The sequence below is a fragment of the Acipenser ruthenus genome, chromosome 1 (assembly GCF_902713425.1).
Source record: "Acipenser ruthenus chromosome 1, fAciRut3.2 maternal haplotype, whole genome shotgun sequence".
NCBI classification, from domain to species: domain Eukaryota; kingdom Metazoa; phylum Chordata; class Actinopteri; order Acipenseriformes; family Acipenseridae; genus Acipenser; species Acipenser ruthenus.
In genome coordinates this window covers 19,824,061-19,851,021 of record NC_081189.1, presented here as the reverse complement: position 1 = coordinate 19,851,021, position 26,961 = coordinate 19,824,061, and the positions used below count along the sequence as shown (strand labels likewise).

The following is a 26,961-nucleotide window of genomic DNA, read 5'->3' as shown; positions in this document are numbered from 1 at the left end:
AGGTGTTTATTGTATTAGTATTGGGGGAAGTACATTCTCATTTCATCTGTGGTCTTCCAACAAAATTGTGGATTTGTATGCTTTGTCCGATTTATACCATAAGAAGTTGTACAGTAATAGTTCCCTCTACTGTAGACATCTACCATGGTAGAAAATAAATAATCTCAGATTTCATTTTTGAACAATAATTGAAAATTAATTGTATCCATGGTGTCAGATTACCACTTGACACCATGTACTGATGAAAAATATAGTAAAATAAATAAAATCTTGACCCTTTAAATTCTGGCATGGAATTAGATGTATACAGGTAACAATTTGCTTGTATGTATCCATCTTTCAGTATAGAGAAATATATTACCATGTATACATGTTTTAAAAAATGCCTATGACAACACATGTGTTTTTCATTGAGATAACACGCATGGAAAAAGCCTGCCCATGGTTTGCATCAGGTGTCATGGTTGGTAGAATCCCCTTGAACCCTGCTGAGTTTTGAGGATCACAACAAGATTAAAGCCAGGTGTTTACAGTGATTGGCAAAAGGAAAGCAGATAAGCTGTTTATGCGAGACTGTATGGATTGACTTTCTCCATAGGCCTTCAAACAAATACAGATAAAGGAAGGAAAATCAATGCATCCATTAGCCAGAGTTACATTCTTCCCTTGATCTCAGCTTGAATTTAACATCTGCTGAACAAAAGAACAGCAGCCCAAGTGTGTCTGTAGATATTGTGACAAGTTGCATTTTTTCTCCCTTTTTCAGCATTTTTGCTCAAGATATTCATTAATTTACCCCATGCCATTGTTTTGAAGAATGTACACAGGGCTCTAAAATCAATACTTCATGCATTTCTTATCACAGGTTGTTTAACTGGCACAAAGCTGACTAGACCTTGGGTTTTATTTTCTGGAGAAGGCAAAGTTTAACCCCTTCAGCCCAATGACAAGTATAAACAGGTTGGCTATTTGGAACAAAATATTGCCAGCGCTCTTACTGGGCCCCCAACAGGTATATACATTCCCAGACAGTAGTTTACTTTATAATTTTACAACAAAAGGATTTTTAATAGATGTATTCTTCCTGTATCAGCTTAAAAAGCACTTCAGCCAGCACCAAGTGTCCTTAACCTACATGAAAACCAACAAACCACCGGCATACACCAGTGCTGGTCAGTGGTGGACTCCAACTTAGGGAAAACAGCAAAATACATCTACAACATAAAAAATAAAAAAATCTAGCAATTCGGTTTTATTTTTCTATCGAAACTCTTATTTCAGGGTGGTGGTTGAAACACACATCTGCATTGCATTTTGTTTAGATTGTATATATTGTATGTATTGAATGCCAGTGATTAGTAGATTCCTTCATAGATTAGCCATGTGTGCACTGCACTTTATAGAAAGCAGGACTTGTTAAGGAAAGCAGGACTTCCTGAAGGTAGCTTTGTCTGTGAGGAAACAAACTCCCGCCCTCGTAGAAACCTGTGCCACCACTTTACTCTGTGGACCTAATTGACATTTTTCTTCCACACTTGCTTCAGTAGAAGGTTATAAATGGCATCTCCAAGCTCAGTTGTACAGTCGCTCAGGAAGCAAAAAAGAAAATAAAAAAGCAGATATATTCCAGTATTGAAAACATTTTAAGGGTTTGTGGTTACGGAAGTATAAAAATAGTTTTAAAAACAGTGTGGGGAACTACACACTTTAAAGAGTAAATAGCAGGGTTCTGAAAAATAGTGTTATACATCCCCATGTGTTGCTCAAACCCCTCAAACCCCACTGCACTAGAGCGGCCATTTTGAAAAGTGACTTGAAACAGACTTTAAAGTTAAGTGTAAAAAGTTGTCAGGATGTTAACAATGAAAAGAAAAATTACAGGTACATTATTTAAACAGTTCTAGCAACACGTGGGGATGTATAACGCTATATTTTTCATAGACTCACTACTTACTCTTTAATGGGTTAACAGCACAATTCACCCAACCAAACACTGCTGAGATGTTTGTGAATGGTATGGTATGTACTGGTATCAAGGACAATTATAAGTGAATTTTGAGGCAGTAGAGTGAAGTGGGGGAGCTGATATATTGTGAACATACATGCAGTAATAACATTAAGCCAGGCTATTCACTAGCCTTGTAAATGCCCAGCTTGCAACATCATCTTGTTTGGACAAACCAATTGTGTACACTTAACAACATTACAGTCTAACAGTATTAGCGTAGAAGACGGGCGTAAACCTGATACTTGACTCTAAATATGTACTCACTGCTCTGGAACCGGTCACCTATATGAAGCCCTGCATAAAAAAGAACAACTTTAAAATGCAATAAAACCTTTTGTATACTGTATCTAAAACAGACTCATCGTGGTTGAACTGAATTGAGAAGAGCCATTCAATTTGATTAGACCTTGCTTTTCAAAGACAGTGGGGCATTGCTGTAATGTAATAAAATGTACGTCCTAGTTGCTTACAGACCTAAGTGCACTGTTACTATTAGAGGCAGTCTGCCCTTTTTGAGGTTGACCTTATTGTCTGCATGCATACTGGGCTACTGAAGGCTATATCACTCATTCAGATTTGATGAAACACAAGTTACTCAACAATGACTGTAGGCTTTGTTTGGGTACTGACACATTATATTTGCCACTAAAAGGATATCTTGGAAAACACTTTTATGATGCATAGGCATAAGATGCTATTCACCATGCAATGGATGTACAGACACCAGTAATGTGAAATTTATATCTCAGGGATCTGTATGTTAATCAATTACGCATATCAGAGAAAGGCTGACTTCAGTGAAAAATAAATGTACTTTTTAAGGCATTTGCCAAGCAAATAAATATTTGAAGACTGATTGACTGTATAGTTATGATTATGTTGAGAAAGCTGTATTTCAGAGTACTATTTTTACCCGAGCATCTCTGAACTGATTTTATTAAAAGCTAAGGGTCATAGCTGTGTAATCACAAAGAACAAGGCTTTAGGCAATATGGGGGGAGTGTGGTCATAAAGGGCAAGGTGGGAAATAATAAAGAAGATATTGGCTAGTCTGAGAGGTCAAGGTACAAGAACACAAAGTGACTGGGCCCTGATCAATAAAAAAGGTGAAAGATTAAATGGCAGTGGTCACAAAAAAGGATCGTTAATGATAAATGGGAGGACATTTTGTAAGGCAGCTGGTCATAAATATCCTGATAAAAAATGCAATGTGCTTCACCATGGTTGAGTTGTTTAGTGTAAATATAGCTCATTTATCTTTGGTAATATGTTATTAGATAACAGCATGAACAATGCTGTATGTTCTTCCTCATCTGCTTTTTTTATTGTAGCTTCCTTGCATGTCCATTGAATATGCAGACTATATTTGTATAAGACATCAATGTTGAAATAGCTAAATTAATCCACCTTCACTGTGAAGAATGTTAACTCATTTTTAAGACACTGTAACTTGAATACATCTTAGCAGCTGACTGGGTAATACAAACTAAACAAGAAACAATGTTTCTGTTTTGTCAAAATGTACTATACATCTTTTAAATCACCTTAAAAGACCAACACTCTGATTGCAAAAGTCATAAATAAAAATAGCACCCTGTTGTACTGCTGAAGAACTGGATGCAAACCATCTAACACAAATCAGGCTATTAGTTTCTTAATAGTAACATTTGATTGCTAATGGTCCTGGACAACATACTCCCAAATAGTGATGCTGCTCTTTGTTCTGATAACTTTGAGTTTCCTCTAAGAGGGATTTACAGTATTCAGTAGAGTACAATGAGTAGAATTGGTGGTGAAATAGGGATTAGTAAAATGTAGCTAGACACTGATAATACATAAGTTCAGGAAAATATAAAGCAGCAATGTGGATTTTTATTATGACTCAGGTGATTTTATCAATCCACATTTTAATGCACCTTAACTCGTAGTTGCTTGCCTGGTTTGCACTGATTTCACCGTGTAACAAAGTTGTTGTTTTTTTTTTTTGTTCCTGGGTAGTAAGTGTTATTTCCTAATTGCTTATGCCTCAAAAGTATAGAAAATGGCTATTATTCCCCACAAACTTTGCTTTTGTGACCAGGACAGTGATATTTTGAAATTTACCTATTTTCCAGAACATTCCAGATAGATTCAGTGCTGGGTGAAATAAATGTATTTTTGTAGGATGGTACAGAGGGGAAAAGAGAGCCATGAAGTTCGCTATCCCAAGAATTTGGCGGGTACCCACTGACCACTCAAGCAACTGCTACTTCTGCATGGTGGACCCTTCCAAACGTCGGACTGGCAAGAATGCACCTGCTATCACGTATCCGGACCTTCCTTCATCCATCACCCCGGTGCCACACTGCCATGAGCTCCCCGTACCCACTCCTCCGGAGAGAGAGCAGCCGTCTTTAGAAGAGAGCAGCAAGTCAGAGAGCGAGGAAGATGTTGTAGATCCAGATGACAATTTCAGAGGTGGTGCTGAGGAGAGAAACCCATACTACCCCAACCAAAAAGACCTCAACGACTTGATTAGAGATCTTGGTCTCACCAAGTCCAGTGCCGAGCTTTTGACGTCTAGGCTCAAGCAGTGGAACTTGTTGGATGAAAGTGTGCAAGTCGCAGATCAGAGGAAGCGTCACCAACCTTTTTCCTGCTTCTTCACCCGTCAAGATGGGCTCTGCTTCTGCTACAATATGACCAGTCTGTTCGAGGCAATCGGAATCGCCTGTAACCAGAATGAGTGGCGCCTCTTCATTGACAGCTCATCCCAGGAGCCTCAAAGCCGTGCTGCTCCATAATGGTAACAAGTACCCGTCTCTTCCCCTGGCTCACTCGGTGCACCTCAAAGAGGATTACAACAGCATCAAGACCTTGCTGGACGCCTTGAAGTATGATGAGTACGGCTGGGAGGTCATAGGAGACTTCAAAATGGTGGCATTCCTGATGGGTCTCCAAGGCGGTTTTACCAAGTTTCCCTGCTATCTTTGCCTTTGGGACAGCAGGGACACCAAGGCACACTACCACAGGCGGGACTGGCCACAGCGGACCGAGTTCTCTGTGGGGAGGAACAATGTCAAGTGGGAGCCACTGGTGGACCCCCGGAAGGTGCTGATGCCACCACTGCACATCAAATTGGGCCTTATGAAACAATTTGTCAGAGCTCTAGATAAGGAGTCGGCAGCCTTCAAGTACCTTCAAGACGTCTTCCCTAAGCTGTCTGAGGCAAAGGTCAAAGCCGGTGTCTTCGTCGGACCACAGATAAAGAAGATCCTGGAGTGCAATGAATTCCCCAAGAAGCTCACTAGTAAGGAGAAAGCGGCTTGGAACAGCTTTGTCGCAGTGGTTCGGGGCTTCCTGGGCAATCACAAGGCCGAAAACTATGTGGAGCTGGTTGAGACTCTGGTGAAGAACTACGGCACAATGGGCTGTAGGATGTCCCTCAAAGTCCATATCCTTGATGCTCATCTTGATAAATTCAAGGAGAACATGGGAGCGTACTCGGAGGAGCAAGGCAAGCGCTTCCACCAGGATATACTGGACTTTGAACACCGCTACCAAGGACAGTATAACGAGAACATGATGGGAGACTACATTTGGGGGCTGATTCGTGAAAGTGATTTACGGTATAATCATAAATCTCGAAAAACTACTCACTTCTAGATCTTTTGTAGTCATTTTTGTATTACTTTAGTATAAATACATGTTAATTTGGATTCATATATTGTTGTTTTCTGACTTTATGTGAACGAAAAGACACAAATTCGCCCATTTTCTCATTGGAAATAGGTAAATTTCAAAATATCACTGTCCTGGTCACAAAAGCAAAGTTTGTGGGGAATAATAGCCATTTTCTATACTTTTGAGGCATAAGCAATTAGGAAATAACACTTTCTACCCAGGAACAAAAATTGTGTTACATAGTGTTTTCATTCTCATGGCACAGTATGTGGATGCCATCAGTACAAGAATGAATTCCTGGATTTTGTGTGGGAATCCGTTCATAATTAAGTGCATTCCTTGTCAATATGACCTGGTGTGAGCTATGTATAGTTCAGAAGTCTTCATCACCTCCATCTGTTAAGTAAAACTGTCCAAACTGTTGATGGATCCAGTCTGCAGTGCAACACAGCACCTGCTTCCCTCATAGGTACTTGGCTTGTCCTCAGTGGACTCCACTGGGTTCATTCTCTTGCACTCTACAGTTGCCCATTGATCACATCCCCCATGTGTGGCTCTTTTTGGTGTGGTGCCCTGTGAATTGGAAGCCTCGTATGTTCGTTGGATTAGGTATTTTAGGCATTTCTTTCATCTGCTATCATCTGCTGACCAACACACACTCCCTTCTGTCCCATAGTCTTCTTCCAGACTCTCTCCATCTTTTTGACTTTTCTTTTTGTTTTTTTTACAAAAGGAATTATTGTTCTGTTCATATCAATTATTGTCGTTTATAACTATCTATGTATATGAGGCTGAAATGTGTGGTGCAGATTACCAACATAGCTTCACCAACATTTCTAAATGTGTTACAGTAGCAACATCTTAGAAGTACAATAAATATGTTTTTTTTGTTTTTATAGAAAGGTTGCACCTCTGTATTCTTTGACAGAGACATTATGTGCTTTTAGCCAGATTTCAAGAACAGGTTCTGTTTACAGGCGGCTCTTTCTTTAAACCTAACTTTTCTGGCATCTTATAGCAGCCCTTGTTCACACTGCTTTACTGTTCTCCTTGTAAAATTACAACTGTATTGTTCGTCACATTTTAACATATAAATACATTGAAAAAAGCCATCCCGTCAAAAGGATTGTCTAAATTTCTTATCAAGTTTCTTTGCAGTATTGCTGAATATGATTGAGTACTTAGAGTTATGGATATTATATTGTCATAGAGAATATCCATTGCAAAGTTGGTAAAGTATACCGAGCATCAAAAGAAACGTATCACTATTATAACACATTTATTTTCAAAAAAAAAAAAAGTTATATAAATGATGGACATTGACAAAATGTTTCTGTTTTCTTTTTAATCACTCGATTATTCATCCTTGACCATGACACGCTTGAGTGACTATGACTGAAGCATATGCTCTTAATCACCTAATTAGTGAGACAGTTGATTGGACACTGGATATGGAGTGATTTCAGCTTTTGAATTGCAAGCTTGAATAAAAGCAATAAAGAAAATCACAGAAAAAAAACAGCGCCTTTGTGCAATCGGCATGTTGGAGGCTGGACTAGGGCAACGTACTGTGGCTCACCATCTTGAGTGCTCACAGCTAGCAATTTCAAACCTGGCGAGACAGTGTAACCAGACACACTCTGTCAATGACAGGCCATGAACTGGGAGACCAAGAGCCACAACACCTGCCCAAGATCAACAGATCATTTTGCAGCATCTTCGTGATGTCAATTGTTAATCAGCGCAATGAAAAGTCACTGCACCTACTCTAAACCAGAGTTTGTCATTTTTCAATCACATCTAGTGAATTTTATCCAAATATAAGTGATACGTTTCTTTTGATGCTCAGCTATAAGTGATAAGTTTCTTTTGATGCTCAGTATATAATGAATAGATTCTTAGAAAGGTATTTTTAAAAGAGTATGGAGTTTTATTCCCCAAAATAATGCATTGTTGTTGTAAGGGGCATAATAGCAGTTAGTCAATAGGGCAAAGTATTTTTTCTTTTGTTGTTAGAGTGTTCTTTAGCACTAGTGTATAGTATTTTGTTGTGCACCCCACCCCACTTGGTTTATGTTAAAGGACCTTTTTTGTCATTTAAAATGTCCAAGACCATTATTCTCATTTTCTTTACATGATATAGCACATGTTTATCTGACAATTAGTAAAAATGTAAACAATTAAAAATATCAAACACACACTGTGCCATAACAAGGGTCAAATTTGGCGCTAGATTATAGCACCAGGGTACCTCATATATAGCGCCAGCAACATTAAATTCTGGCTCCAGTAGACATGTTTATATATATATATATATATATATATATATATATATATATATATATATATATATATATATATATATATCATCATCAGCCTTTTTCAATCCACTGCTTGATGAAGGTCTCCCTGAGATTCTTCCACAAAAGCTTGTCTGCTGCGTCCCTCATCCACGTTGCTCCAGCGTGTTTCCTAATTTCATCTTGCCATCTTCCTGGAGGTCTTCTTCTTGGTCACTTTATATCTCTTGGCACTGGCAGCACACATTGGTCGAAGACTTTCCTCTTGAGGCATAAGGGTAGTTTCCCTTTCAGAACCATGCTTAATCTTCCAAAGGCACTCCAGCCCATTTTTGCTCTTCTGTTGATTTCGCATATTTGGTTATCCATTGCCAAAACTAACTGTCCTAAGTATACGTAGCTATTGACTTCAAGCTTGATCCCATTGACTTCAATTGCCTGTGGAGTGGTATATTTATTGACTTGAGTCTTCTTCAGGTTCATTTTCAAACCCGCTTTGTAGTTCTTGTATTCTTGTTTGTAATTTTTCTGGGCACGTTTTAAATATAAATATAAATATATATACATATATATATATATATATATATATATATATATATATATATATATATATATATATATATATATATATATATATATATATATATATATATAATTCCTTAGTAACCACATATGATGGTAGTTTCTCATTGGGTCTGGACTATTCATATGACCCACCCACACTCATCCACAAAACACTAAACTAATTGAAGAGCAGGGGGAGTGGGGCAGTAATAATGCTAATAATAGTTCTTTGGGGGATGGGGGTGTGGTTTGTCTGTGTAAAAAAAAAAAAAGGTGATCTGTTTGTTCAGGCCTACAAACATAGCTGATATAATACAGCACTTCAAAGCCACTCTGTAGCTGTGCGATCTCTCTATTGTTCAGACTATATTAGAGAGCAGTAGGCGTAACCTTATCTCTCAGTCAGTTTTCGGCACTCAGGCAGGACCATGCCATGCTACACTTTCTGAGGGGTTAGGCCTATTGTTTGCAGTTACAAGAAGACAGTGGAGACTGGAACTCACTTGCTTTAACAGTAATTCCTGGAAAAGACTGGTTGGCTAAGGGTTTTGAAACAAGCATTGACACTGACTGCTGAGCACATGGAAATAGTGAAAAAGCCTCTTCAAAACACACCCTACTGTGGAGTGATAGGATTTCATCCACAGCTTTTGGAAGGTAAAATCAACTCTATCTATATACTTTGGTTTCATCATGTCTTGACTTGTCCTGAGGGTTTGGTTGACCAGGGGACTAGAAATGCATGTGATGGTGTTTACTATATAAGCAAATACTATTGGGATCGGCATGGCTTGATAACTAAGAACTGAAAAAAACAAAACAAAAACATTTTTTGGCTGTTTATTTTAAATATAAAATTGTAACATGATATTAGTTTGTTATAAATATGTACAACATCCCAGACTCTAGCTAATAACATTAATAACATTCCCAGTTACCAAGAAACTATTCCAATACATCTGGTGTAATGACAATTGTTTAATTCTAGAAAACCGGATTACATTTGCTTCCTGGCACTATAAGTGAATCACAAGTAGGAATGCAAAAAATGCATACAATAAATAAATAAGTAAAATCATGATGCAAAAATAATAATTCATTTCAGTGTAGTAATTGTACAGATTTGTATCAGATAAATTAGGTATCTGAGCTGTCTTCTGCATTAAATACAATAGCTTTTGCTTTCAATAGGCAGCCTGATTAGCCACCAGAATTAATTAACCGCAGTGGCCTCCCATTTGTTTTCTTTTTCGTGACATGCTGCTAAACGTGGGTCATATTTACACATAGTAAATCAGAACAAAACTGCACACCCATGTTGAAAAGAGATGAGACACACTTTTCAAGGTACCTACAGCAGATGGAAATGTAGGAAGGACCCCATGCAGTAGTGCTCTGAACAAACAGAAGGAAGGGATTGACGACTGTCCCCTTGGTGACACTGCCATAGAGAACCAGACTCTTTTTACCCATGGATATGTGTAATTGTGTTCTTGCGAGATAATAAACTTGTCTTGCTTACCTTAAGTGCTCATTATCCTGGCAATAAGTCAGATGTATAGGAAGGCTGTTAAGCATGCCAGCAAAACAGGTACTTAGACATTGAAATTTACTTGGCAAACCTTAAGGGCAGTATTTTGAATAGCTTGAAATGTCAACTCACTATCCAATAGGGATGTGCTAAAAGTGTTTGTGCTATTACAGCACTGTCTCTTTTACGAAGACCATCAAAGTGAACTGAAATATTCTTAATGAAGAGATGGCCAGAGTTGTTAGGACAAAGCTAAACTAAATTCTGGTCACACATTGCTGGCAGAAGGTGGACAACAGGAGTCAATAAGCCTAGAGAACATGCTAAAGTGTTGTGGAGGGGAATGTAGATAAGGTAATTCCACGTTGTCCTTTGGTAGGTTCACCAGGACTGCTGTCTGCCAATGAACAAACACCTACTTGAATGTTGCAGTCTCTTTGTCTCTATTTGTTTTTCATTATGACAGATTTAACATCAGAAACACAAACCCTTGAAGTCCTCCAACTGATCCTTGTCATGTTTGACTGTCAGTAAATAATAAACTGCAGACCTAACTGCAAAAACCAAGTGTCTATATCGATGAAATGTTTTATTTGAGGTTTTGTTTGAATTAGAGAATCACCAACATTCTCTTAACAGATTGTTTTATTGGGGCAAACAAGTGATCCATGTACTCAGAAACAAAAGATAAAGGACCTTTTAAAAAAAGGCAACAGGAAAAGGTTTTCAAAGATGGATAGGAAAGTTTCAATACTAGCAATAAACTACTCAGAGAACTACGCAATAGTTTAGTTGCTCATCATTGCGACTAAGTTGGTTCTTGCCACTTTTAACACCATTACAATTATTTATTTATTTTCTCTTACAAAATGTGGTTTGCACTTGCTTTAAAATAGGCCACAAAAATTATTTCTTATTTGTTTAAATCATTCATTTTTGGTATACATAAGTTCACCATAGTGGTGTTGTAGTGTGCATTGAGGGAAACAAACTTGGTGTAAAGCCTTAAGGAATAGGTATACTGTAACTGGTGAGCTCAGCGAATAGCAGACTCCCCCAGTTGGAATCTCTTTTGTCAAAGCTTTGTTTGTACTAAAGTCCAGTATGCCAATGAAATGAATAAGATTAATAATAATAGTAGAAATGTATCAAATCTAGAAAAGGGAAGTTTAAAGTTCTGAAACACATTTGATGTCTTTGTGATGTACAGCAACAAAGAAATGGATGATTGGCAGAACATGAATATGACTGGTAAGTCCTAAAGTATTTTCGAAGGGGTGCAGCAAAGCTGTCCTGGGTCCTTTGTAGCCTTCCTGTCATTTTCCGCCTGGTTGTCTGTCTGTTATGTATGCCCTTGAGGAGGGCTGTTGAATGGTCTATTCTAGAAAACACAGAGATGAAGCCCATTGGGACACATTGTATTACATTGCCTCAGTCACCATGCATGAACCGGCACTTGAAGATTACATGGCATTTGACCCTCAAATTGCAGAGCGGGGATATAAATTGACAAAAGGCCATGACACAGGTGAAAGGAGAGTGCATAATGATGATTATCTGCACTCTACACATTTCAGATCTTACTCAGACATTTTCCTTTTTTCTTTGCTGACTTTATCAGGCTTTGGCATTTCATTTTCAGACAGGCTATTTGTTGTTTGAAGAATTGGAGAATGAGCTCACACTCTACTCAGATAACTGCAAGCCTGACATAACTCTTTAGAAAATACATTCATCCAGCGCACACACTGCTCACGACAATGGTGGCTTTGGACTGTACCTTGAAAACAACCAGTTTTTATCATGTAGTTGTGTATTCAAAGCCCTTGTACTGTTTTGTTTTAAAGATTATTTAAATGTAAGGGTAAATTATCCCCGGCCCATCATCAAACCACAAAGCCAAACGGTATAATTAAATAAAGTAAAGGAATGTTAAATGAATGAAGCTATTTCAACTTCAAGATGAAAGCTAAATATTTCAAAGCTCTGCTGATCGTTACTCAAGGGCATCTACCTGCTTTTGTCTGTATAACTTGCATTTGGCATCACATATCCTAAACATAAAAGATCAGGTGTTTCTTAACCTGCCAGATAGTTTACATGATATATATGATGACTGAAGTGGGTAGACAGGGCAGGAGGTCTATTATGATAATGTACTAATGTGTTTAACAGTTATTTATATACATATTCTGCTAGTCTGTGAAATCGTAGGGCGGCCAACAAACCTAATTTCCAGGCCACCCATGAGTTTACAGTTGCTGATTACAGGCATTTGAGAATAAATGAAGTCATAGTTTGGCAGTAAGATGTATCACCTATCTCGGATGCTTGTGACTTAAGTTAGATGTTGACCCATTTCAGTTGTGTCAATTAGCCTCTTGTTACTTGATTTATGTCGTCTTGCATGACCCATACTCTGTACAGCTGTAGCTGTGGTCCTGAAACTCTAGTCATTGTGACCCGAAAAATGAAATAGAAGGACCTTGGTTTATCCTCTACCATTCTGAAGCTGTTGCATCTTCCATACAGCAGCTCTTTATACTTGCTTAAGGGAATAGATCTGTCTGAAGCCTGCTTTACTGGTTATTTGATGAAGTATTATAGGCAACAGTTGCATAAAAAATCTTCCTATTGGGATACTTACAAATCCATAGTTGAGAGAAAAGGCTTAATGTCAAGCCTTTACTGTAAAACAGCTAATTGAAAACACAGTATTCTCACAAAAATCTAAGGACTTAGGACTGTCTTTCATTAATAGTGTTATGGAATGGACACAAAGCCTAGGTGACTGACATATGACTGGTTTCACAGACCTCTATTAGCACTAATCTTGGACTACCTTACCTAAAATAAAATGAGTTAGTCTAAGATTGGTGATAATTGGGGTCTGTGAAACCACCCAGTAGAGATCTGATGTCAATCTTACAAAGTGTTTTACAGCTCTGTTGCCGATTATTCTGTAACTAAGTCAGTTCACTATAAGAAGTCTTTGCCTTAAGATCTTCATCCATAACTTCAAACACTCAATCATGAGATATGTAGAAGTACTAAAAAGAAACTTAGGGGGTCAGCTTTATAAACTTCTAGCTTGCAGGGATAAGACACAGTTGGATTTCCTGGGATTACATCTAAAACAAGTGGTTGATTCAATCCACAGTGATTCCCCTGAGCTACAAAACGCTTTAAAAAATCCAGCTGTGGTTTATCAGGTGGGGTGATCAAATCAACCTTTTCGTAAAATCTTAGACAAATTAAACCTTTAATTACTAAGATTCTTTTTAGATGTTGAATATATTTCTGTCTCTTTCTGAGTGTTGTTTTTCACTCAGAACCATGATCATTAACACAGGCTTGTGCTCTGATGTCCTGTTAGCATCAGGTACTATGGTGAGGTCAGTAATTGTTGCCTATGGCTCTGATTTTCAAAGCTTGGTAACTTATGTTAAATAAAGCAGGTTTCTACTTTTATAAATGTTGATGCAAGTGAGTAAATGTATTCAAAATCCAATGAACAAGTTCAGGCCCTAAGTGACTTTTACTACATTCTATACAGTAATGTAATGCGTATAATTCTAAAACTATTTAAAAAGAAAAGACATCTTGTGTATAGCAGTGTCTTTCTAGCAGCATCTGAAGTACTCCCCCCCCCTTGTTTTATTCAAGACATTTGAATGTTTGAAGAACAGAAATGTAACCATGCGATGGTGTTATAATACAAGCCTCTGATATGCTTACTTATTTACCGGGTACTTCAGAGGGGGTAAAAAGCAGCTAGTGTCAGCATAAGTATATTAACTCACAGTTAGCAACCAATGTGTTAATTTAATCAATGATTTCTAAAAGCAATTGTGTGGATTGTTTCTGTGTTAAACAATGGGCCAGTTATAGGAGCATCAAAAGCATTTAACTTGTGCCTATCCTGAAGTCAGTTCTGTGATACCTGGTGAAATGTGAGGTTGAAGGACAATACACTCAAGCTGTCAGTTCTTCAGACGAAAGAGCAGGCCATGAAGTCAGCATCTGAAGTACAAAACAAAGAGATTATAACACCCCTGGGATTGAACAGGCCGTAGTGGAAGACTGTCTGTCCCTGAAAAGCAATTCACACAGGACCATGTGTCAGTGCTCCTCTAAGGGTATTCAAAATACATTCATTATTAATACCATCATATGACTTCAGGTATCTTAAAGGATAATACTCAATGAAAGTATGTTTAGATCAAATACATTATTGCTACTGTTTGGAATGGTTTGTATTTCCTGGGGACAGGTCATCAGTTACAAGGCAATGTCTTCATTGGATTTACAGAGCATTCTTTAATCATTAGGTAGTTTTATGTTTTGCTTCCTGGACTGAGTAGGGAAGGTGGGAGTCTCAGATTTGAATACTGTAAAAAGTATGGACTTCTGATGCCCATCAAAGTTTTGCGTACTTTTTTCCCCCTGGAGCTTTGCAAATTGTATGAAGCTGTCCTAAATTGAAGTTTAAAATGTAAATCAGGATTAGAAAAGCCTGGATTAACATAATTATCTGAGGTTTAGATATGTGCCTAGTAATCTCTAATCTCTAAATTTTGTCAATTTTGTTTTATTTGTAGAGAATTGGAAAAATAGGTATTACCTTGTAAGTATGAGAGCATAATACTAAATATTTGTTTTACTCTGTAAACAATTTATTTCACTTTAGAAATGTGAAGGGTCTCATATTTGGTTCTTGCACTTCAAATTCACCAGTCTCCAATACAACTGTTCTCTTACAGCTGCCTTAAAGTATGCTGTCTGTGAAAAATAACCACCCAGAAGCAAAATAGCACCACCAATCTCAAGAAAAGTATATTAAAGTATATTAAATTCCTGTGCGCCTTCCCAGCTGACTGCCTAATGATATTTCCAAGTTAGTTCGAAAATCAATCCGCTTCGATAAGTGAATACACAGTGGAAACAGAAAGATTACATTTTAAATGAAACCAAGCCTTTTTTCTGCTCAGTCATGTGTACATTATCAGACTTGGAGACCTACAATTATTTTAGTTAGAAAATAATAAACTTCCACTTTATCTACGCATGTCAGCACTTAGACAGTTTCTTTAGCCTGATTGCATTAACAATACAGTAGCCTGCAAGTCGCATCAAACCCACCAGGGAAATACAATTGTAGGCAATACATTTTCAGGATTTCATTAGCAGCATAAATGATCAAATAGTTCAATTATTATACTGTAAGAAAGCTTAGGATTTATAGATACTGACCTGCCATAAACATTTAAACCTTGCCACCAGATGACAAACAGAATTTATTTTCACATTGCTTGTTTTCACACTCACTCACTACTGTGTAGGTGAACTTGCTGACTTCTCTCAGCCTATTATGAAAGCAGATGCATATTCAATACTGTATTTAACACTGTACTGTATTTATAGATCCATATTTATTGGGCAGCTATGTGGAGTAGTGGTTAGGGCTCTGGACTCTTGACCAGAGGGTTGTGGGTTCAGTCCCAGGTGGGGACACTGCTGTTGTACTCTTGAGCAAGGTACTTTACCTAGATTGCTCCAGTAAAAACCCAACTGTATAAATGGGTAATTGTATGTAAAAATAATGTGATATCTTGTAACAATTGTAAGTCGCCCTGGATAAGGGCGTCTGCTAAGAAATAAATAATAATAATACAGATTTGTACAATAAAATATACCAAAAAATGTTTAATGTGGATAATGTGCAGTATCAGACCTTAACTTTTGTAAGAAAATATATAATGGAGTTATCATTCATCATATCACCTTACTCATCCCTTAAGGCAAAATGATGGAAGAGTTTCTAACATTTTCTGTTCTCGTCAGGCATTTCATATTAAATTATTTCTAAAACAGCAAAGACAGCCTGACCTTTCCAGCACCCACAGAAATTAGATTTGAAAAAGCGTGTGTGTGACAGACGAGCTATAGGGCTGTAAATCCCTGCGCTGTAGAATAACTCACTTTACCTTACTTGTTATAAACTTACTGCATCTGACTGAAAAAGTGGTAAGTTTAAAGCCCTGGGAAGTCTGGGTGGCTAGCTTTGGAAACGTGGGTCCTCTTCAAGGGAAGTTGCAGTGTGAAACACTTCCTCATTAATGTTCCCTAGCCGTTCCGGGGTGAGACCAGATTCAAAGGCCCAGCCAATATATAGCTGTTATGTCCTATGTCTGAACCCTACAAGACTACATTGGCTTGTTACCTGGTAACAATAGAAATGCACTTCCACGAATAAAATTGTTTCAATTGTAACCATGTTTGTGAATTACATAACCTCCTCTTTCATTGCAGATCGTAGCATTAGACACTTACGGTTGCTGTATAATGTTATTTTCAGAAATCACATGAAAACACCAATTAACAAGTATATTACTGTAAACCAACAACAACAACAACAACAACAACAACAACAACAAAAAAGTGAAATGTAGCATTTTGTAAAGTTCAGGGATTTAATGAAGGGTCAGTTATTTTTATAATTTGGCTTTGTGTTCAACTTTAAAAAATGGATTTGATCCTTTTTTATGTACAGTATGTGAGGTTATTATTTTTTTTCTATCTTGTATAGGCCTACTGGAACTAAATCATCTCTGCTAGGCTTTGGATTCCTGCTGAAATACTCTGTGGGTTGAAAATCATAGTGAAACTGCCTTTCAACTGTTACCATCTGCTTTCTAAAACATTGACTAAATGATTTCCTAAATGACACAGTATACAGAGTGAACACCATAACTGCCTTCATTTTACAGCAATCTTCACCAAACGTTTGTTATACACTCCCAGCCTCCTATAGACTGGGGATTGCATTTGGCTCAAATCTGATAAACTTTTGATTTTATATGAATATTTTTCTTCCTACATTCACTCATTCACTGTCTTACCTGAAGCAGTCAAAAGCATGACATCACCACTTTACACCGTATCCGAGACTAGAGACTCGAGCAGTCAGAAGTTACGTTGGGGGGTACAGTAAAATGTATTCTTTATTATATATCAATACACATAGCAGACTACTCCCCAAAGTAAAAACTGGTTAAGCACCATTTGATTTTTGTTTCCAATAAAAAAAACAAGCATTCAATATCAACAAGCATTCAATATCATATACAGTATATTAGTGTTGTCGTTGAAAATGCTAAACACGATTGCAACGTTATAATAACAGATGAGTTTGAAAAATAATTTCCTAACGTTATTGTAACAGTTGTATTTGAAACAATTTACAAATGTTGTTAATGTTTCTAAAGTCAAAATTAAACATACTCTTCATGGTAGGTGATTGATCTATTACTTTTTTTGCTGGATTAACCTGTCATGATTTAATAGATGTTTTGGGGATTGTGAGGACCCGCTGTATGTGCCTGCAGAGTGCCTGCACTGGTTTCTTAAAAGGGTTTCGTTGTCTTGTGTTTACATTATCCACTTTAAATAAATGTTCTTCGGTTGAATATGTGGAAAGTATTTTCATTTTATGTATGAAAGGAAAATATAATTTTATGTAAAAAGTACCAGGTGACACATGATTCTGAAATGAATGCTTATAATGTACACTTGTTACCATGTACATTAAAAGCATTCATTTCAGAATCATGTGTCACCTGGTACTTTTTACATATTCTTTATAATAGATCATGTATTAACACAATTATAATTTTCAAAGGAAATGTTTTTATAGCACTTGGATAATTAGCAACAATGAAACTGACAAGTTAACCAGGAAAAAAGTTATGTTGCTGCTGTAAGCATCTAAGGAAAAAGTATACAGGAATTTTAATCAAACCCATTTTGTCAGGATATCCTACTTCTCTTAATAGAAAAGGTAGCATTGAAGCTCCAGTAGTTAGATATTTCTGTCTGGCTCAGATGGCCATAAATCAATGGGTAAAAATAACCAATACTCTCATTTGGAAGAAGGGCCTTAAACTTAACGCAAATGTATTTGATTATGGTGCCTTTTCACAAATCTATAACCTATTTTGTTGTGTACTTTTGTTTATTTATCTTGGACAATTGTGGAAGATCCAGTCTTTTTATTTAAGTTTTTCATGAATAAAATATAGTCTGATATTCATGAAACTGCTTTTAAAGAAGCCAGCAGCAGTCTAGAACAGTTTCATGAATATCAAACACTACGTTTCATAAACACTGTATCCTGCAATAAAAAATACAAAATATATATATATATATATATATATATATATATATATATATATATATATATATATCGAGAGAAAGAGAGAGAGAGAGAGAGAGAGGAATAGTTTATTTACAGTACACTGCTCATCCATTACATATAAAGGTTATAGACATGTATATTGTACAAGAGACACGGTAGTTTGATTTATAGCACTTCCCCATTTGTACACATTGTCTTCTGTATTTCTCATTGGGGGGGGGGCGGGGGGGGCGGGGGGGGGGGGGGGGGTTGATTTCATGGTAGCCACAGGTTACTGTCTAGGGGTCCTGTATGAAGCTTATCTCTAATGAACATACAATTCAGTCCTAACTAAGCTAAATAGCTTGTAAATAACGCTGTCATAAACTTACATTTACATATCCTAAACCAGCTTCCCTATTTATCCCTAACTGGTACCATATCCCTCCTCTCTGGATATTGTCTGTGTTCCTAGCTGAATTCCCAGGAGGCGGGGTGGAGTACGGGGGAAGGGGGGGAGTTAAGCTTTTAGCTTGTAAGCAACATTAATTGAAGGTATCATTTAACACCGGTGCACATGTGGCGAGCTGCAGGCTTCTGTGGGTGACTTTTGCATTGTTGTGCTGACTCCCTACTATCAGGAGAGGAGGGGCTTGAATGCTCTCTAATCCCATTGTCTAGCAGCTGGTGCTGGAATTTTAACCTGAGAAGTGGCATGTGATTTTGTAACGAGTTTGCTCTCATGAAAAAAGGACTTCCCGTGGTCATTCAGCTGATACCTCATGTGACAGCTCCTTGAGTGCCTGCAGAGGGTCAGTATAGCATGCCATCTGAATGCTGTTTTGGGTTTGCAGACCTTTGATAAAGTAATAGTATAATAAAAGGTGAGTTGTAAGCAATGTTTTGTTCAACTGTAACAGAGGCACTTGCTTTTGCACAGTAACTGGTTGTGTTTTCAATCCTTCAACTATGTGATTGACAAGACTATTTTACTAAGCAACTAAACCTCACAGTAAGGATTGTTTTAAATGGTTTGATCATATTTATGACATACTTAAGTGTGGAATTATTTAACATACAAATAAGCACCTGTATGAGATATGATTCAGATTTTGAAAAAAACATTTGCTATCAAGGAATATGGAAAATAGACTGCATTTGCCATGTGTACACTACTGCTGTATCTAATGGTTACAAAAAATATATTGATGATGACATGTTTTTAAACCTGTATTTAAGTCAGAAACAACATCTTGAAATAGCTTGGCTCCTAACCTGCCCTGCCTGGTTTTAATGTCTTAGAAGTGTATTTACTGTCTACATCTACACAGTCTCCATTTATAAAATTATTATTTACATGCTTACTTTGAAAACAAAGTATTGAGTGCTCTGAAGGAAGAAGCCATCCTGTCTACAGACTATTAAAGGGCGATATTGACTTTAGCTACAGTAGAAGCATTAGCCATTACATGCAGTGTTTATTATTTACTTATGTTACAGGGTTTGGTGCAGGTACATTTATTGTAATATAATGCACAGTTCCCAGTTCAGGTCCTTCATTTTACATGCTTAGCACCTCCTTGAGAATGCTTTGTGCAACAAAGATTGAGATTGCGACTCTAATTAGGACAGTAACTTGCTACTCCCGTCAGGGCGATCATTAATCAGTTTTATGACACTGTGGCACATCAGTGAATACCTAACATAATTACAGAATTTAAGATGCATCAGAAAAGCATAATTTGCTAGTTCCACTAAAATACTCAAACTACATGCAAATAATTAGGTAGAAATATATTTTCAAGGGTAATGTAATTATAAACCTCCGAATTTTCATCAGCTTTCAAATATCCATTTTCAGTAGCTATGGACAGAGGACAGAGAGAATCTGTATTCTGTAATTACCATTCATAACATAACCACAAACGTTAAAATCGTTTTTGGACCCAGCAAAGGCAAAAGTAAAAGGGCAGATTGGTCTGTGACAGAATACTCCGAAGCCCAGAGTCCATTTTCTCTTGATAAAAGGTAACGGGGAAAACTGTAGTGATGTATTATTGCAGTAAACCCTGGTTACTGTGCATGACTTTGGCAGTTCTGTCAGTGCCTGAACTGTGCCTTCCATGCATGTTCTTCTACAATAATTCCATCCGATTAGGGTTCTATTGCTTAAGATATCACTGTTAAATGAATAAATAAAAGGAATTGTGTTGTCTTCGATTAGTTTATACAAAAACATATTTGCATGGCTGTATTATCTTAGGATAGGTTTTTTTTTTGATGTGAGATGGGGTGTTGTAACTGACTGTAACAAATAACTGACTGTAATTAATATCTCAATAAAAAAAATGTTGCACTCTCCATGCTAACAAGCAAGTTTCACATTGACGTATTGGTGTTAATGAAAATCCATCAAAACTCATATTATCCCAATAAATTATTTCAGAACATCAATCTATTTTTACAGCAGCTCTACATGAAGAAGGACTGTGCTTAAGGGAAAAAGAATGTTGACAAAAACTGCATGGCAAACTTTAATTTAGCAGCAAATCACGCAATACGCAAGAGAGATATAAAATCCTTGTGCTGTATCACCTTCCCTTATCAACTAATATATTCACAGTAATAAAATGTTCTTTTATATTTAGTCTTGTAAGCTTAATAACCCAGGAGATAAAACACAGAAAGCATCAACCAGAACATTCAGTCAGTCAGAAATGATCACTGTTAAAATCTCCTGTAAAAAATAAGCAATTCTTTTGAATGTACTTTTAAAAATGATTGAAAATGCTGCTTTCTTATTCAGGCTATTAAATTGCTCTTCAGTAGACGGTAACAGAGTGTGACATCAAACTGCAATACAGTAGTTAAGTATAAAATTATGTTTAACCATTACTGTAAAAATGAAGTTACACCTTGTGTGAAAGAAAAATGTTAGTGGTATAAGGGCAGTTGCTGTTATGTCTGGTTTTTAATTTGACAGAAGGAGTTCATGAAGATTACATATAACAGCCTGACTGTGAAAGCTTTCCAATAGGAACTAGAGCCTCAGTCAGTCATCGTGTTTCCAAGGAAGGTTAATGATTTCTAGAAGATGGATGTTGCTATTCTCAAAGAAAAAGGCATCTCTGCTGGGCAGCAGTGTTTTCAATCCAGCTCTTAAAGAAACAGTGGTGGCACATATTTTAAAAGTCTGATTTACTCCTATTTTTTTGAAAGGGTGAAAATTCTTACAGAATGAGAAACAAGCTACTTCCGTTTGTGTAAATGAAATCAAAGTTTTGCAAACTTTTTTTTTTATTATTATTATTTTTTTTAAATTTAGTCGTTGCCAATTATTCTTTTTTTTTTTATTATTTTCTCCCCAATTTGGAATGGCCAATTATTTTTAGGCTCAGCTCACCGTTACTACCCCAGTGCTGACTCGGGAGGGCGAAGACGAACACACGCTGTCCTCCGAAGCGTGTGCCGTCAGCCTACCACTTTTTTTCACACTGCGGACTCACCATGCAGCCACCCAAGAGCTACAGCGTCAGAGGACAATGCAGCTCTCGGGCAGTTTACAGGCAAGCCCGCTGGCGCCCGGCCAAACTACAGGGGTCGCTGGTGCGCAGTGAGCCAAGGACACCCTGGCCGACCTAACCCTCCCTCCCCCGGGCGGCGCTCGGCCAATTGAGCGCTGTCCCCTGGAAGCTCCCATCCTCGGTCGGCAAAGGAATAGCGTGGACTCGAACTCGAGACGTCCAGACTATAGGGCACATCCTGTACTCCACGTGGAGCGCCTTTACTGGATGCGCCACTCGGGAGCCCCCAAAGTTTTGTAAACTTTTAACAATTTTTTATTTTTTTTAATTAACATTCAGAGTGAAGAAAGCATATGGTTAAGAATCAAAGAACATTGAACAATGTGATTTTGTAAAAAATGTCTTTATTTTATAGAACATTGCTTCATTTAGCAGGCATATTACTGTGGGAAAGTCATAATATAAGTGTGTGGGAACTGTTAGAACACAGTGCAGTGTCGATGACAGTGCTGTATATCAGCAAGTTTCTATTTCCCATGTCATCATAGGCTTTCACGATACAGTTATTTACTAAAATAAGCAGAATGCTGTGTATAAATGTAACAAGACCTGTTCTGAAGCACTGCAAGGTGATTGAACAGACAGCTGGGAGTTGCCACAAAGGTGTAGTAGATTTGATTTTCAGTCATACAGTCAAAATATCGTCTAGACTTCTGATCATCTGCTACTCCACTCTCTCTGTTTTTCAAAGTATTCTGTCAGCTACATTTTTTATAGTCTAATGAAAAATCGTTTAATGAGTATTTGTTGATAGCAAGTACAGTACAGAGACTTATGTGATACTTGAATACCTTTCTTGTTGAAAAGCATATATATTACAACTCACCTGGGGGCCAAAGGTATTCTTCATGTAAGCACTGTCTGTATAATTGTGGCTTACTTAGGAAAGTCGATGAGATGTATTTGTTTTACCAGCATTTTGTTTTAGCTAAATCCGGTACATCCAGCTAAACATTTGGCCAATACAGTATTTAAGGAATTCAATTAAACAGATCATACTATATATACATGGTTTAGGAAAATTAAGTGCTATTTTAATTTAAAAAAATGTTCAGACGGTTTAGGGCTGTTTAAACGAATTAGCACCATATTATGATGAATACAAACAGAAATGCAGATAGCTGAGGCTAAAATTGAAGATGCTTTGAAGAAGACAGATTAAAATCTGTCTGCCCACTTGTCTGTCAAATTTAAATTCCTGAGGATGCCACAGCAACTGTTATAGAAACTCCAGCATTCAAGGTTGTTTGTTTTACTGTGAGGGTCAGAAATAGCATCATCCATAATACCTTGGACTGCCACCATGCATAGTTTAGTTCATCTCAGTATCAGTTTCAAAGAAAACTATCAATCACATTATTTCTTTGAACCTCTGCGTTGAAAACAACCCATCTGTGTTTTTCAGATTAAATGTACAGTTTCTAGAAACTGTAAATCATACTGCTTCCATTCATGTGTTTCAAAACATTTTACAGTATGTAAAGGTTTCATGTAAGGTTTCATGTATTTACTGCTGACAGAAATCTACCCCCAATGCCCTTCTGTAATATTAAGGCTGTTTTTAGGTATAGATAAATACAACATTTCATTTGGATGTGGCTACAGTACATACATTATGTAAAAGCCCCAGTATCAATTTAAAGCACTCTACTTTACTGAAGCTGCATTTGTTATGTCCTGTTTTTTTCAGTTTTTTTTAATACTATGTACAGCTGCAATTACAAGAAACTTTCAGTCCGGTTCGGACGATAGGCTTCAGATTAGTTCCTATTGTCCAGGTATTAATTGCCTGAATAATGAGGGGGTGTGGCCTGCTCTTCGGCAAAGGTTTTGCTCGCTGGCCAAACTTCCTGACAAAAGGAACTTTTCCGCCGACTGGACTGTTGTGCGCCATGTTTCTTTTTCAGATCCCTCTCTCATTGTGCGCAATCTGTCATCTGAAAGCCTCATAGATGTCTGCCTAAGATTATGGATTAGCATGGGGCCACACTGACCTCCTTGTTCTCCAGCGCAGAGGCTTTCATACAGTGCAGTTCTTTTTTGTGTAGTATTTTGTTTTGTTTGGTTGTGTATGAACATAAAGCCATTTCCTTATCACATTGCTCAGCTGTTCCCGACTCCCCTGCACACAGCCCCTGTATAAGCTGTTATGTTTCCAGTTATGTTTATACTCCAGAATTATTTTGTTTTGATCCAACAATCCAAATGACGGGATCCGATTAGTGATCAAATTAACTAAGCCTCCAATGTGGTAAAAGTGCTACCAGAGGGATAATGACTAGTGATCTCAGAATCTGATTGGCTGAGGAAGGTTTATGAGCACATCTTATGATCTGTCATGACTGTCTAAGTGATCTGAGTTTTCATTCTCTTTGTTCCTCAGGTGGAGATCGGGAGCGGATGACATCCAATCATGAAACATACCTTCTTATGGCCAGCACCCAGAATGACATGGAGGATTGGGTAAAGACCATTCGCAGAGTCATATGGGCCCCGTTTGGTGGAGGTCAGTTATTAGTTCATTTCTTTTCTAAAGGTATTCAATTCAGATTTATTTTACACCCTAATTTGGATGGAGGCAGATAAAGATATTCTTGATTCTTCTCTCATTCACGTATTAGACATACTTTTAGTAGCATCTACAGTAGCTATCCCACATGCCCGAATCTTATTGTAAAATATATCAATTGAATGTTCAGCTTTCATTCACTATTCCCCAAGCAGGTAAACGTTGCTGCAGGAAACTTCTGAGAGCGGCAAAGAAAGCTTCAGATTTTATCTGTGACAATAAAGACATATCAGAAGAATTGTATTTTATTGTCAATGTCCCATTCAACTCTTCAGTGCTGCCATTCGATCAATAAATATTTTTTATTAAACCTTTCAATGGAATCAGGGTGTTTTTAGACTTGAGTGAACACATTTTTTTTATTATTTTTTTATATTACATTTTAATAATACGCTGATTACTCAATGGCTTTTTTTTCAAACAAGCCCAAATTCATTATAAAGAGAGTTTTCCAGAATTGTGAATCCTGTTTCAGTCTATTCAAGCGAAATAGCTTAAGAAACCGGAGAGTAGTCTTGCTGTTGATTTGTTGAATGATTATTGATAGTATTATTTTGAAAATAACTTCATATTGTTTCTGTTTCTAATAATCATTGTATACCAAACAACTGGGCATTGCTGAAAGAGGCCAGCATTCCTTAAAAAGGTAAACGGAGACCAATATACATTTTAAGAGGAGATTTTTGTTTTCACAGACACACTTTGTTGTCATTCAAGGGCTGCTTGCTCTATCTCTGGTTTACAATGCAGCCACCCTGCTGTCTCCCATTCTTTCTGACCTTATCCATGCCCAGATTTTTCATCCTTAGTTTTATTCCAAAAAACCATGGAATCACAGACAAGACTGAGACTAGTGGAAATGCAACAAATGCGAGTGGCTTACATTTTGCAGTATGTTTGGCAACGTAGAACTTGAAGCACGTGTGTGATGGGATGAGTGGTCCTGTCTCATTTTAGGGTAGCCCAGGCTTATGTTGGTGGTGCCAAGTGCACTGGCCAGTTGCCTGAGTTCCTTTGTTTAAAATAGCGTTTGTTGGCCAAGTACTGGAATAAAAGATGCATGGAAGCTTGACGGTATCTCTTGTGTGTTGTGAGTTCTGTCTGCCTTTATGATGGTAATTGGAAAGTGCGTATATTTAGTGAGTAGAATTATGAATTTTTTGGGACTTCACAGTGTATAGAAAACACTAAACATATTTGTAATACATTGAAACAAACAAAAAAACTACTCATGCTTTTCTGTGTTATGTGTTTTTTTTCACACCTGTTAACTTTGAGACCTCAAAAGACCCCCCTACTGTATTAATTAACACTTGCTGTAGCCTGACATCTCCTCATGTCTCTTCTAGCAGTGTGACACTTTTCACCTGTTTCTGACTTGCAGAGTGTATAGAATATAAAATATGTGAAAAAATAAAATAAAACACATTCTCTCAATTTGTTTGTATGAGTAACAATATGTTACAGTTCTTCCTTGTATAAGACTGCAGTTTACACCATAGAACCAGTTAGGATGCCCCATTTGCCGTATATTGCCATTCCACTATCACATTCTCATAGACAGAACAGAACTAGCACAGTCTGTTAACTGCGGCCCCCAAATATACTTAGAAAGAGGGGCACTGTAATGTTACTTGTGAAAGGAGAATTACTTTAAAATAATTGCTGCAATATATTAGCCTTAGTAGAACTCCTGCTAAATCAGTGACCAGTATAACTAGAAGATTCACTAGACTGCAACAGATCAGTTTTTATATGCCATTCCTTATGAAGCATGACAATTGTTGGCTATTGTTACCTCTTCACGAGTGCTGTGGTCTATCAGGGGTTTGTCAAGGGATTTGAAAGGATGTTGTCTGCAGCCTTGCTGGTTTCAGTTCAAGGCATCTATAATGCGTTGTCACAGCCAGACTGTACAACAGCACAACATTCTGATCGATTCATTCCGAGATTCTTTGGGAGATCTCTCCCTTATATTATCAATAATCTCTGCTTTACTGCACGGGGGGACTCAAGGACATGCTGACAAATGTCAGAGATTTTGGAGATAGACTGTATTCAGGGGATAAATCTCAGCAAAGACTGGAGGAAAAAAATAAACCATGTGAAACAAAACAAGTCACCAAGAAGAAAAGAAAAAAAAAACACCAGAAACATTAAAGAACAGCACAGAACACAACTTGATATGTCTCAAGGACATTTGTTAAGATTGGGGGAAAACAAGAAGGCATATTTTTCATTAATGTGTGAATTTCTGTTAACTTTTGAGACAATTTATATTTAAGATGAATCTTAACATATAAAAGCCAATTTAGATATAGCAAATACTAGGGAAATGTCTAGGGGTGGCTGTGACGGCTCAATGCTTTCTTCCCATGCTGTACTGGGCCCAAAGGTTTTGAAGTTGAAACCCAGCACAAATATCACAGCACCAAATTGTTGTTTTTCTGGAGGGAGGCTACATCCATTTCAGACAACTGAGATTTTAAAATATTGAGAAAAAAACCTAAATTAGTACAGCATCATATTTTCTGACCATTGAGCTTGATACATTTGTGGGTTTCTT

General features: G+C 37.3%; 1 protein-coding gene across 6 annotated transcripts in view; it reads left to right on the top strand.

The window, feature by feature from the left end:
* LOC117409060 (rho GTPase-activating protein 24) overlaps positions 1-26,961 on the top strand; it is a 222,074-nt gene that overhangs the window by 169,565 nt on the left and 25,548 nt on the right. For 4 of the 6 annotated variants that reach the window (XM_034014613.3, XM_059018928.1, XM_034014611.3 and 1 more), the window contains one exon: positions 24,210-24,332. In XM_034014613.3, coding sequence (XP_033870504.3) covers positions 24,210-24,332 — 123 coding nt within the window. Of the gene's footprint in view, positions 1-8,964; positions 9,193-24,209; positions 24,333-25,018; positions 25,042-26,961 lie in introns of those variants that run through there. The other 2 variants (XM_059018948.1, XM_034924472.2) reach the window with 2 other exon arrangements.